The sequence below is a fragment of the Tympanuchus pallidicinctus genome, unplaced genomic scaffold, assembly GCF_026119805.1.
Source record: "Tympanuchus pallidicinctus isolate F22 unplaced genomic scaffold, pur_lepc_1.0 scaffold8, whole genome shotgun sequence".
Lineage (NCBI taxonomy): Eukaryota > Metazoa > Chordata > Aves > Galliformes > Phasianidae > Tympanuchus > Tympanuchus pallidicinctus.
In genome coordinates this window covers 37,670,717-37,685,150 of record NW_026294802.1, presented here as the reverse complement: position 1 = coordinate 37,685,150, position 14,434 = coordinate 37,670,717, and the positions used below count along the sequence as shown (strand labels likewise).

At 36.3% G+C, this 14,434-nt stretch overlaps 1 protein-coding gene across 1 annotated transcript; it reads right to left on the bottom strand.

Moving 5' to 3' along the window:
- Positions 1–7,207: 7,207 nt before the first annotated feature.
- On the bottom strand, positions 7,208–9,321 carry LOC128073275 (fork head domain-containing protein FD5-like). Its single transcript, XM_052667970.1, has one exon. The coding sequence runs from the start codon at positions 9,131–9,133 to the stop codon at positions 8,318–8,320; it is 816 nt and encodes a 271-aa protein (XP_052523930.1). The 5' UTR covers positions 9,134–9,321; the 3' UTR covers positions 7,208–8,317.
- Between the last annotated feature and the right edge of the window lie 5,113 nt (positions 9,322–14,434).

Below are 14,434 nucleotides of genomic sequence, written 5' to 3'. Positions count from 1 at the left end.
ATACAGTGATTTCCTCATCTGCAGCTATCAGATGTACATGTAGAGGTTTTAACCGATAGAGCATCCTTTATGACATTATTTTTACTTCTGCTTTTCAAGTTGTATTCTCATTGCCTTTTTTCTTTGATTGTGTCACAGGCTACAGGGATTAAACAGAATTACAGTTTTTAATCTCATCTTTGAGATGATACCACTAACATAATGGGATAATTATCTCCACATGTGTAGCTTCTCTTTCATGAATATGAGGAGCAGCAAAGGCAGAAAACATGCCAGCTATTAATACTGAAGCCTCATTGATTTGCTTTTCACACCAGCTGTACTGACATAAAGTTGTTCAACTCACTGCAAAATTACAAACAATTTAAAAATTATAAGATTGTGTACATTCGTTAATATGCACACATGCTTTTCTGTGCACACACACACACACACACACACTTGTGTATGTGTATACCACAGATGTCTGGGATTGTTTCTATATTAAACAATTTCAATAATTTACTACTCAGATGTTTAAAATACATCTTTTACTGAAAATATACTAATAGTGCAGTTCATGCATAATGTTGCATTCTTAACACTATAAGCACTTCTGGACTATGAAGTTCAGCTTATGTGTGTTTTCTGTAAAAATACCACCATGATCTTTTTCAGAAACTATTACCAAGCAAAATCCATTTCAAAACATCTGCAGGCTTTTCTCAAACTCCTTCTCTAGCTTCTAGATTTAGAACGATCTTTGCTTACAATAATTATCCTTTGCCACTTCTTCTAATTCCAACAGTTTAACTTATTGATTGTACAAATAATGATAGACATGAAAATATTATTTGAACGTTGAAAGATGAAGAGGGAAATGATTAAATTTGTGGAATCGATATCTAGGTGGGAAGATTGGATTAGATGCCGCGTTATATTTAATGGCTGATTATTTACATACTTACATGTGTTACCATATACCATGAACTCTAGAATATTACTTGTGAAACAGAATTACTAAATAATTCTGAAAGTCTTGAACAGACATCTTTGCAATTTTCATGGAGCTGTTAAAAAGAAGATAAAATTTTCTTCTGTAATAGGGTTTTAAATATCAGCCTATAGAAATATTGCTTTATTTGAGTTGATATCTCGACTTTTTATATTGTGATGGTTTTTGAAGTGTACAGTAACATATACTTGTTATATATTTTGATTTTTAATGTTTGATTAAAAAGATTGAATCGCATTCTATGATCAAAATTGTGTTCTGAGCACATGTGGTTCAATCTGATTTGCTTACAGTATCAACAGCAACACTAGAAGACTGGAATATTGCTCCAAGTAGGATACCATAGCACTAATTATTCCCTTTTAGAATTGCTGGGCAATTGGCTTCAACAAGAGCAAACTGTTTGAATTACATGCTAAATTAGTTTACTTAGGTTGAATTTCAGTTATTATTGCACTGCCATTTCTCATGTCCAAAATTTGCTGTGTCACTAGAACAGAAGAGGAACATACTTCTGAACATCTTCTGAACATGAGGGTCTGGGCTTCCTTACGCCAGTATGGGGGCTGCTCTGAGAGTCAGAATCTTCAGTCTCACAGTCCTCCATGACATTCAAGATCTGCAAGTTCTGTTACACCTGGGTGACCCTCTGTTCCCTTTCCTTCCTAAGCTGTAAAATCAAGTATATATAATCTGATACCTAGAGGTTTCCCTTTTCTTGTGACTGTGACTTTGTTAAGCCTAGTATCTTTAATAAAGCTTTCTCTTACACATATTTGGACAGCATGGAATCATGAAACACTATGCCAGCCCCCAGATAACTGGCTTTTGTCTTACTAATGAAAGTGTGGTAGCTGTTCTGGTGCCATTCATTGCTTAAAAAGGCAGATGTCTCCTCCAAAAGAAAATTGGTAACTGCCTGTTGATGGATACCCAACCTAAGTCTGATGCATTTACTCCTCGTTATTTTTGACTGTAACTTCAGACTTATTAGATCTTTCTTCCTTGTACTGGGGATGTCCCCAATACTTTTCTACTCTTTCACTTGCAGTGAGGCAGCCATTTGAAAATCCAGTTGGCCAGGCACTTCATCTTGTTTCTGTTTGAGTATTCTTTCTCAGCTCCAGACACACTAGACCTTCAAAGGACTGTGTGTTCATAAACGTAGTATAAACCATGCACTATCTTCAAAGGACCCAAATATGTAAGCTCTGCGTACTGAAAGCACAATACCAAATCCAGTGTTAAAACAGCTAAAAATGCTGCAGAATCTGTTGAAAGCTGCAGGAATTTTTTTATTGAAGAGCTGACAGCTCTATCTGGAGACACGATTTAACAGAACTTCCCAGGAGCAAGCTCTTTAACTGAGACTTTGTTTGCTGAGCTATCAGGTTGACTCAAGTCTACTACATACTTTGCTGAGGAGTCTGTCAGGCAGATAAGAAAACTAGTACGGTATGATTTTGTGGTACAGATAAAGTCTGCAAGCATTTCTCTGGTGTGTGGATGCACTTGGTCAAGAGTCTGTGCTGAATAAAAGGGTTAAAATTTTGGTTTATGGTACAAAAATTGTATATTTTGACTCATTCTGACATGATCCATTTGGCATGTACATGTGACTTTATGACAAAGACAGAATTACATCTGTATGCAATTATCTCTATTTGACAAATAACACAGATAAGAGATGTTACAATTGCTGCATAGTTGTAACATACACAGGCCAGATAAGAAACCTGGGAAGGTTCTGGTTAAAGGCACACTTCAAAGAAATTAAAAGTTTTAGGTACATGAAGGCAATTAATTAAACATGATTTTGTCCTTTAGTGATGCTGTATATTTCCTGTGTAATTATGATGAGGCATTTTCATAATCTCATTTGAGGTTATACCAATGCTCAAAGGGTTTAAGTGTTTTCGGTTTTTTTTCTCCTCTCACGGTGTCCCAACCTGGCAGAGCCTCATGGATCTGTGTGTACAAGGCTCACCAGGATGGAAGAAGTATTTGTGCTTTGCAGATTCCAAAGGGAAGTTGTCCGTGAGCTGCAGCAGGTGTGCAAGGAATGTGTAACTGTTGAGTGGGTATAAGTTTCTGTCTTGATGTGTGAGTGGTTTGAGTAGTTAACACTGCTTAGAAACTTCTTTTTTGATAAAGCTTTTATTTGTGCTCTTGGCCAGAAGTTATTTTCCATGCAAAAGAAGTCAAGACTGAGTCAGCAATTGTGCTGGGCAGCAAATGTGTCAGAAACTAAACTGTACACTAACTGTCTGGATATTATAGATTTAGTTTACAGAAATTTTAAAATAAATGTTTGTATAATCTGATGAAGGCCAGCTGCAAAGGGAGTATTATTATTTACCTTGATATGATTATAAGGTGTTTTTAGTAAGAAGTACTTGTGTTCAGGCCTAGTTTTCTTACTACTCATCATTAAGACACAATTTATTGAAAGTGTTAGGAAATGAATGGTTCAAACACAATTTCATTAAGTAGAAGTCATATTTTAGTGCAAAAAAAGAAGAGAGCAATTGGTATTATTTATTTATGAAAGCAAATGTGACCTCCATTCCACCTATTTATATCATACACTGGTATTTCAACTGTGTACTCTTAAAGTAGATCTGCTGTAAAAAGATGACCTCTGCCTTATTTATGAGAAGAACAGAGATAACAGTGGTCCAAATGCTGAGAATTTGATTTCCTGGTATTTTTATCAACCTTGCTAATGCATTTTGGCTGAAAATACTGAAGCTGACAATATGTGATTTTTGGATACGGTGTTAATGTCAGATATTCTGTAATTCAGCATTTGTAACTGTTGTTTTCACTTCTCGGAGTCTTTCACTCCACATGTGCTGCCTCAGACATTCCTGTACAAGTGCGTAATTCATCCATTTAATTTTCATGAACATTTGTTTCTTCTCATTAAATGGTAGTTTCCTGTATCAGAAATTTAATGTCCTCTCACTGTAGGGTGATCAAAATTAGAAAATAATCTATTTTTATATGCTAAGCAGATTTGGGATTTTAGAATTCTGGTAAAACACCTAACTTGATTTGTTTCATATTGCTTTTAAATTTTGACTTCAGGTTGTTTGCAAATTAGTACTTTGACATTTTCATCACATAATGACATACTAACCCTACCCCTTCAGCTGTGATGAAAAACGCTATTAAGATTGCAATGACAAGCTTTCACAGGCTAGGGAAAAAAACTGGCATCTTGTCTAAATTGTGCCTTCTTAACTTGGCCTTTACCTTAGTTGAAGGCATTACAATATTGCCTTTAATTATATGAAGAGTCTCTTTTCTCTTGCCTGATTTAATATCCAAAGTACATCTCACTGGATGTACTTTTAATTGTGTAACGAAGAAATGCTGGGCTTTGTTGTGGAAGTTGGAAAGTATTTAAAAAGCTGGATTAAATATGATAGGAAGAAAAAGGATGTCTATATTACAGCAGTTGAAGTTTGCCTTGAAGAAAAGCTTTCCTCTTTTCTCTGCTGCAGTATTTCTGGACAAGTTATCAAAATCAAACTTTTCACGGATGGTCACTGATTTCCTTGTGGCAAATGTGCTGAACACAGAGTCAAACACCAGCACACTGGGAGCTGGGCCTTGAGCATGAAAACATGATTTCACAGGCATGAGGTCCACAGCAAGCATGTACATTTGGCCTCAGTCTTTTAGTCTGTGTTTCAAGACGCTCCTCATCACTCAGGGTATTTAAAGTAGGCTGTATTATGACTTTGAAGGATAATAATAAAATAGTGAATAGATGTTGTGTCTGAATATGAGGGGGGAAAAAAGTTGTTCATTATGAGTAGAATCCTCCTAAACAGGGGTGTGCAGATGGTCTACAAACAAGCAAAAAGTTCAAACACATTGAAAAAAAAAGGAAGGAAGCATACTAACAGCTACATAATCATACTGAGAATATCTAAAATGGGAGTTCCCAGACTATGGTATGTTGGATACTAGTGGTATGGAAACTATTTAAAAGTGATGTTCAAATAAAATATGAACATCTAAGCAGAAAAAAAAGATTCCTCCTGCATGTGAGTTCCTCTGATCACGTTTCTGTAGGAAACTGGGGCATAGATTTGTTTTACATACCACATTTCTACCACTGTCACTAGTGCAGTAAAATGAAATTCTCTTTCAAAAACAATCTAATATGGTTAGTCTAGGCTTAAATGATGTCCTGTTAGGCACCAGATCACATCAGCTCAAGCAAATCTCTATGTTATACACTCATTCCCCCATTTCCCTCCTCCAGCTCTGCTTTGTCATAGAAGATAATGTCAACTGGCATTGTGTCCTTCTAAGAATATTGTAAGGCGCACGTCACAGACTTTTACCAAGTGAGCTAATGGAGAGAAAACAGGAGTAACTGATTGTCTCGTGTAATTTTGAAGTAATTTGCTGACAGCTAAGGAATTGAGTATTACATTCCATCCCAGGCATTTTAGTACATGAACTTGTAGGCAAAGAGTTTTTGCCTGCTATTCCTTAAACACATCCCAGATTTTCTTACTCTTAGTTTTTAATTTCATCTGATATTAATTGCCTGGCATTCACAGTTTGTGTTCTTCAAACATCTCAGAGCTCCCGCCTCCTCGATCAGCAAGTCTGGTCTCCTTTTTCTACCCCAGTTACCACCTTCCTTTACTCCATCCTGTCTTCCTATGTGGCCAAGGGCCCAAGTCATTATCCAGGTCTCATGTTTTGTTCAGATACTGAACATGCTGAACATACTGAACAGCTGCTCATGACTTTATCGCAGCAGACTCTTTAGAGCTTTATCACTCAAATCCACCTTTTCAGTGAGCAAATGGAATCACTGAATCATAGAATGATATTGAAAGGGACCTTTAAAGGTCATCCTGTCCAACACCCCTGCAATGAACAGGAACATGCATGGCTAGATCAGGTTGCCCAGGACCTGATCCAGCCTTGCCTTGAAAGTCTCCAAGGAAAGGGCATCCTCCACTTCTCTGGGCAGTCTGTTCCAGTGCCTCATCTACCCCTCTGTAAAAGATTTTTTCCTTATATCCAACCTAAATCTGCCTTCCCTGAGCTTGAATCCACTTCCCCTTTTTCTATCACCGCAGTCCCTGGTAAAGAGTCTGTCTTCTTCTTTCCTGAAGCTCCCCTTTTACATATTGAAAGGCCTCTATCAGGTCACCTCAGAGCTTTCTCTTCTCCAGGCTCAACAGCTGCAGCTCTCTCAGCCTGTCCTCATAGGAGAGGTATTCCATCACTTGGATCATTTTGCGGCCCTCCTCTGGACATGCTCCAATAGGACTATGTTTCTCCTGTACTGAGGACTCCCATCTGCACTCCAGGTGAGGCCCAACCAGAATGGAGTGGAGGGGCAGGATCACTTTCCTCAACATGCTGGCCATAATATTTCAAAGCAAGTTTTTCTGAAAGTTTGATAAGTATGGTAAAATGTTTAGCAATTGAAAATAAAATATACATCCATAAAGTCATAAGTACTCTTAATCAAATAGTGAACATGCACAGAGTATAGGATAAATCCTTTCAACAGTTATTTCAAGCAGCCTTAAGTGTAAAACTAATTTTCTGTACTTTAAATATCAAGCTTAATAAAATAATTCTATTACAATAAGGTTACTAGATAGATATTTACATTTAATAAACATATTTGAATACTTAGTATCATCATATACTCTATAAATATGTAAGCACTTATGTCAATACGTATGATAATGTAAACTGAAAGCATAGGTACAAGCTTAAGCAATTTTGCATAGGTGACATTAACTAAAGAGTGAAAATTTCTTAAATTGAATATACCCAAATAATGGGCAAACCAGAAATTAGTCATGCTGTCATTAACTAATCAATTAAAATGTTGCTTTACATTTAAGAACCAGGCTTGAACTTAAAAACATATTAAAAATAATGCATTTCTATTTCACTTGATATATTTATTCATCTGGGAATTTATTCAAACAGGAGCAAGTATACATTTAATTGATAAAGATATATAAATGTACAGTGATCTTTGGATCAATACGCCAGAATTAATAGTAGAAAGTAAGTTCTAGCCAATGTATACAACTAAATGAATAGAAGTATAACTCATTTAGTATTTCCAATAGTGTAGTAAACAACAAGTAGCATTTTAATGATTTCCACAGCTGACAAAGGAAAAATGTATTAATTCTTATCATTTTACTCCTAAAGTAATGCCTCCTATTTTATTATGCTGGCACACGATGTCAGAGGTGAATGTTGATGGTATGGCAGCAGAGTCTGAACCTTCCCAACAATATTCCTTTACATGTTGTTGTGTGATAGATGGCAGAAAAAGGGCAGTCTGGCAGAAAGGCATCTGATGTGGAAATGCATATGGAGCAAAGATGTGTCATTGAATTCTTCCATGCAGAAAAAATTGCATCCCTTGACAAGCATTGATGCTTTCTCAATATTTATGGACACCAAACAATGAGTGTGAGCACAGTGAGGCTGTGGTTGATGCTTTTCATCAGTGACAACAATGTGAAAGACAAACCATAATCCGGACAGCCATGCATATTTTTATGAGTGCAGCATGCAGACTCTGTTCATCGATGGCAAAAGTGCATAGACAGTGGTGATGACTATGTTGAAAAACAGTGTTTTGTAGCTGAGATTTTGCTCTATCCAATAGTGTTGTCGTGCTCTTTCTACATGTTGTGATTTCCATAGAAAAAAAATAGGAGGCATTACCTTCAGAGCAATCTACATAATATAAATATAATTGTATAAATGGGTGTACATGTTTGAGCATATAGTTATGCATTCACAAATATACATATTAATTTAAAAATTGTGCTGTAGTATATTACAATGGCAATGATTAATATGGAATAATTTTAAAATAATTTTATTGGGCAGTCAGTGCTAATAGAGAATCACAGAATCACAGAATGGTTAAGGCTGGAAGGGACCTCTGGAGGCCATCTGATCCAACCCTCCTGCTCAAGCAGGGTCACCTAGAGCAGAATGCCCAGTGAAATCCATTCATATTTCATAATAATCAATGCACTGCTATTGTTCAGTAGACTTATTTTTTAAAAAATTCATTGTAGTCAGTTAAAAACTAATACTCTTAGTAACAATCATTGGCAATCACTGGCTTACATGAGGAAGAGAGTTCTTTTGCTGTCTTTAAACACAGCATAAACATTAAAAACTGTAAAATATATACTAATATATTGTATGTTGATAGGGCCCCAAGCAGAGATGCCTGTGAAGCCACTGCACTTCAAGTACTATCTAGTACTTACAGATATATCTGAATGCTTAACTTCATTGCTGCTTCTGAGGAGAGAAAAACAAGGAATTAGGCAATGTCTGCTGAATATTTAGGAAAATATTCTGATGCATAGCTGAAGTAGCAGGAAATCTGTAAAACCAGTCCATAGAAATTCTCTGTGGTTTATTAGGCTGTAGCAGAGGTAAAAACTTCCCTGTGATTAAATCGCTGTTTGCATTCCACTTTTGATATTCATGCATAAACTGCAGTCTGTCAGCATGGAGCATTTTCCACAGAGGATCTTGAAAATAATGTGTTTGGTAAAATACACCTGGTGCTGGGTAGGAGAGATAGTGTCCCCATGGCATGAAATAATTCATAGCAAGGGAACTGTCTAACTCCTTCTGACGTCCTCGCTTTCGTGCCCGTCGGTGTTGCCTGAAGTCCCCCTGAACAAAGTCATTTAAGTTTGATGGGTGGATACTCCAGTAGTTCCCCTTGCCATCCTCACATCTTCCCACCTTGATGAAACAGTCATTTAGTGACAGGTTGTGCCGCACACTGTTCCTCCAGCCTCGACCTTTGTTCCGGTAGAAAGGAAAATTGTCTTCAATATATTTGTAGATAGCAGCTAAATTCAGTTTATTTGCAGGGGAAGAAAGAATTGCCTTTGCAATTAAGGCTATGTAAGATAGGGGTGGTTTTTCCAGAAATTTTCCTTCATCCACAGGTACAGAAAAACCACTTTTGGTGCTTGCATGTGAGCTGGGAATCTGGGCTGGAATCCCGTGAAGCAGATTTCCATCTTCTCCTGATATAGTAAGGATGGCTGGACTTCCTTCATTGTTTTCAGAATAGTCTTCAGTCATTATAGCAGCATGAAGTCTAGCATTTATTTTAAGTGTCCTGATATTTTACTGTAAGTATTCAGTTGAATAATTGGTTCATTGAATGTAAGCAGCAGGAGAAAAGGAACCAGGACTTTAAATATGCTGCTATCATGCACATAGATTCCTATTTTATACTCTGTTAAGTCAACATTCTTAACAATGAAAACTGAACTGCCAATGTTTACAAAAGTCAAGGAGAGAATCGTAGTTGAATGAAAAAAATATAAAATAATTATACTACGTTAAGTATGAAGATAAACAGACCGTGACGTTAGCCTTTTACTTCATTATAATCTGAGAAAACACCCTTCAGTGTTCCCCATTGAAATGTAATGATTAATGAAAAAACGACTGCGGCTTGATAGCGTTGTGAAAGGATTAGACCCTTCACTGATAGGCAGAACAAATTGAAATCAACATGTTGGTTCCTGTGTTCTACACCTAGTCAAGCATGTTGTATTTAGTACAACAAACATTTGTTTTACGCTCTAAAAGAAAGTGCTGTATGACACTTGCTATCAAATTTGGTAGCTGCAGGATACCTACTCTTGATGAAACTGAATTAAATTAAATTAAAGCACAAAAAAACCATGTAACTCTCCAGTCCCAGTTGTGCAACTTGTTTTCAAGCTGAGTATGCATGTGATCCGTCTTTCTGACCCAAGAAACCACTTGAGGGAGCAAGTAGCACTCAAAGTGAGTGAGTGCTGTGCACTGGGACCCCAATGCATGAACTACCACTTGAACTTTGACACAGCCCTCAGAGTCCTGAGTCCTGACGCTAGTAAGACAATCATCTCATGTAATTAGTCAAGAAAACTGATTAAGTATGCTTAAATATCTTCTAAAGTAAAACAAAACAAAGTGGAAGAAGCTTTGAAAGAAAACCTTGCTTCTCAGAATTATTATTCTCTTTGGTTATTGGATTGTCTTCTTTTGGGTCACTTCTGATGTTCCAAATGCATATTCCCAAATGAGATCATCATTTTGAGGCATTAATAACAGCTTCAAGGCATTCAGTCTTACAAGGCTGAAGCTGATATTGTTCATGCTTTGCTGGCTTCCGAAAATAACTCTTGGTGGTTTCCTTCAAGTGTGAATTCGAGCAAAGAACAGAGACAGAGGGCCTAGACTACCCATTCAACTGATCTCTTTCTCTTTGAGCTTGGAATTTACATCTTAGTTGATCACCTTGATTGGACACTTGCAACCATTTCTCAGACTCTAAAATCCACTAGCTTCTGGTTCAGTTGTTAGCCATTATCTTTTTAGATCAGGAAACAAGACTCATAATGTAATGCCATCGTCCATACTGTTCCTAGTTATGACTTCTTTTGAAGACATTCATTTGACCTGTCCTATCCCTACTAGAAAATTCCTTCCTGGCACATCCACAAGTTGCAACCATCTTTCCAACATACTGGTGGCTTTTCACAGCCTTCTGTTGACTTATTTATCAGTTTTGTTCTCCTTCTCTCTTACTTTTAGCAAAAGAATTGTGATATGATGGCAGAAGCTGTTGAGGTTATCTCTGAAGAGTGTGACCTGGCACTTTAGATTGTCTATTACAGATCACCATGTTTCTGTTACTGCATCCAAAAGTCAGCCAGGTATGAATGGGTTTCTACAATAATAACATCAAAAGTTTGATTTCACCGAATTCAGTGCAGGTTACATGGTTATTTCTGGTGAGATATGTGTTTTTATGGAACAACTGCAGACTAGAGAACAAATGCCTCACTTTGACAGGGACTATATATTCCTTCTTTTGTTTGCAACAAAGAAGCACAGAAACAAGCACATGTTCTGCTACTTTAGCACCCACTTTTTAACTGTAGAGAATTTTAGACCGGACTTTGAGTATCTACAAGTACCTAAATTAAATAAAGAATAAGGAAAAGCCATCTTATTGAGGTTTTCAATCTTAAGGGCAGGCTTTCAGAAACTGAAGAAACTGAGGTTATCAAAGGGAGCCAAACTGAAGAGATCAGGAATTTAAGCACAGTAAAGACTCAAAAATCAAAAGCACAGAAGTTGAACTCAAATCCTAAGCAAGAAGAAGAAATGTGTAGAAAAGGGCTCCATACCTGAGCAGATGAATAATCCTGTCAGCAAATGATACAAGGAAAGAAAGATGTTAAGGAGAATGAAAGGTAAAAAGATGAACAAAAGAGAAATATTCTGAGGAGCTAAAACCCCTGATCTCCAGTGTAAAGATTTTCAGGCATGCCCACAAAGAAAATATACACCCCATATTTCTGAGCATCTTGTTTGTTTCTCCTTGCTCCATGTTATTTCTGGAATTGATTTTGTTTTCCTTTGAGTCCAATATTTAGAAGTGAAAGAGTGAAAAACTCCCCAAGTTTCTTGTACAAAATGTAAGGCAAATTCCCTGTTTTATGCTTATTCTTTGTGGGAGTTTTCTTGTCACTGACTGAAAAGTCTGCAAACCTTTGACATGAAAGTGGTAACTACTCTCACTTAGTCAACGTCCAATTTTATCTGAAAAGAAGAAATAGGTGCAGGGAAAGTATACTGTCTATTCTTCCTATAGAGATTTTCTCTATCCTTGGGAAGCAGATTCTTCTTCAAAAAAAGCTTATATAACTTATTAAAGGAGCATTTTTTAACTATATTTTTATATCATTGGTAAAATATTGGTTTCTCGGAATCCTGGCATTTCCCACAAGAAAGCATAACAAAATAAAAGGATAGATTTATCAACTGGATGTGTGAAACTCTTTTCATTTTGATTTATAATAAATTAAATGTACTTGAAGAGATGAACCTGGAAACTGGAGTATCTGGGAATTCTGGTACAGTAGTCTATTCTGAATTTTCACTGTGTTGAGAATGTCTTGATTATTTTTTCCTCTGCCACTGTTTTCCTCTCTATCATCAGTTAAGATTTAAAGAGAGTTAAAGTGTTTTGTCAGTTGCTTAGCTGACAAAATCCCCTTAGGATAATACTAATGTTCATATTTTAAAAATCTATTTACAAAGACTGCAATTTTTCTACTTCTCTCTGCAAAAAAAAAAAAAAAAAAGAAAGCACAAATGCTGAAGAGTGAGCTGGCTTCCACTTTGGATCACATATTAACAAAGTAAATTACCAGTTGTACATAGGACAAAGTATTTTAAAAAGTACTTGAGTCATACAATCTGTAACAAAGATCAGAAAACAACCGAGGCAGCTTTTCTCCTTACTCAGCCTTAATTATTGATATTTAGCTTCACTCGTGAAATTTCGACAAAATAACTTGCTTAAGTTAAATGCTGTTCTTACTCCCATAGCACTATACATTTTGAGAACGAATTGCTGTTTCAAAATCTGTCTCAGTATTTGCCAGCAGTGTTTTTGTTTGTTTGTTTGTTTGTTGTGGGTTTTTCTTTTTCTTTTTCTTTTTTTCCTAAAGGATTTAACCTTATTTCTTCTGCCTCTTGTTCAGCATTTTTGACCATTCAGCACTCAAATGGAATAGAGTTTTCTGCAAGGGAAAACTATTTTTATGCTTTATCCTAATAGATTTATTAAATAGCAGTAAAGTAAGTAATACATCTCATACTCTCAGCTGAAGAAATGCAGTTTTCTGGGGCATTAGGGAATGCCCCAGCCAAGTGGAACCAGATTTTATACTACTCTTTAGTCTGTGCTTAAGATGTAGTTGTTTTTCAATTGACACAGAAAGGTATATTACATTCCAGATAGGGCTAAGAAAGATCATCTGGCCAGTGGTAACAATAAATATGCCAAAAACATAAGCAGGTGCAAGCTATTTTTAATTAAAGTTCTATTTGGCTATTGCTTTTGGTGTTCTGCTGTGTGTTTGATTATGTCGAAGCCTGCTGTCTCCATAACATTCTCCTCTGTAATGTTTACTATGCTGTTCACTAAAGAAGCAAACCACAGATGCCATCTTATTTTCTTCACATTCTTACTGTATTCTACCTCCTATTTCTATTGCTAATTAAGCAGTATTCAAGAACATCTGTAAAACACGTGCTTTGATTCAACATTTGAATTTAGTATGTGCAAAAAAGGTAAGGAAGATGAGGATTCAGAAAGTAACTGATTACGGAAATTACCCCTTGAAGAAATTCTTAAATTACCTATTGCTGATACAATCCAAAAGGAAATTCTTATTCTGTCATCTGACTTAGGTATTTTGGACACCGCATAGCAAGGTGCAGAGAAAAAGCAAGATATTTTCATTATTTTTTGTACTGCATTTTTCATAGCAATAATTTTACAGTGTTAATGCAATTCTTACATGCACAATAATGCTTGCTTTGGTGTACCTTTCTGTATCCGTCTGGTTAAATACTTACTGAGACCCTTGTGAAAAGTCTAACATGGAATAAACTTTCCAGGCAAACTCTAGGTCAGGTGGAGGAACAGTTTTAGTCTCTACCCCACTGCACTGAAGATTAGGCTTGTTGATTGAAAATCACGTTCCAACGAAATGTGATTTTCCTCTGTTCTCAGCTGTTTCTTGACCTCCATCTTTGTAACCAATGACATTTCTTTCTTGTACAAATATTCTTCTTTTGTTTTTTATTTCTTACTCAATGTTTTTTTTCCGTTTTTATTTTATTTTTTTTTTTTAACTGGCCAGCGTACATGCTGTTTCTCTCACTAAATAATGGAACAAGAGTGAAAATTTGGTACTCAGTGATACCCCTTAGGCTAAACTGATAAATAACCCTTTGTTTCCCAGTTCCCATGTTCCTTTTCTTTCAGGTTCCTTTACTTTCATGGCATGACAGTTACATATGCACAGGCTTGTCTGAGCTGATTAAAGTCACTGTTATTTCTTGTTTGTGGAAGTGTCCATGAAACAGAAATAAAAGTAACCATTAGGGTAATAATATCATAAATAAGTTCTCCTTGATTGTGTAATTGCTACTGTAGTATTTTCTTAGAGAAATAGAACTGCCATTAGAGCAAGAAGCCTCATTTCCCAAAGAGCACTTAATTTGCAAGATACTAAACCAAAATGTGCATAGAGCAGGTCCGCTGTGGCTGTGTGTCATTCCCTTCCTAGGCCCTCAAGAATACATGGCTGGATAACATTACTGTCTTTAAACAAGAAATTTGCACTGTTAGCCCTTGCTGAAAAATTCAGCATTGTAAAGTACAGTTTTAAAACCATTTAAATCCCAAAGGCTGTGCTAGGAGTTCTGTAGCTTATGTTAGAAAGTGATTTTATGAATTTCTCCTTATGTGGTATTTTTTCAAATTACGGTAATGGTAGTGAAGTATGGATGTTTTATAAACAT

What these genes read in the sequence shown, in the direction of transcription:
- LOC128073275 (XM_052667970.1), bottom strand. Translation starts at nt 9,133, where the DNA reads ATGACTGAAGACTATTCTGAAAACAATGAAGGAAGTCCAGCCATCCTT.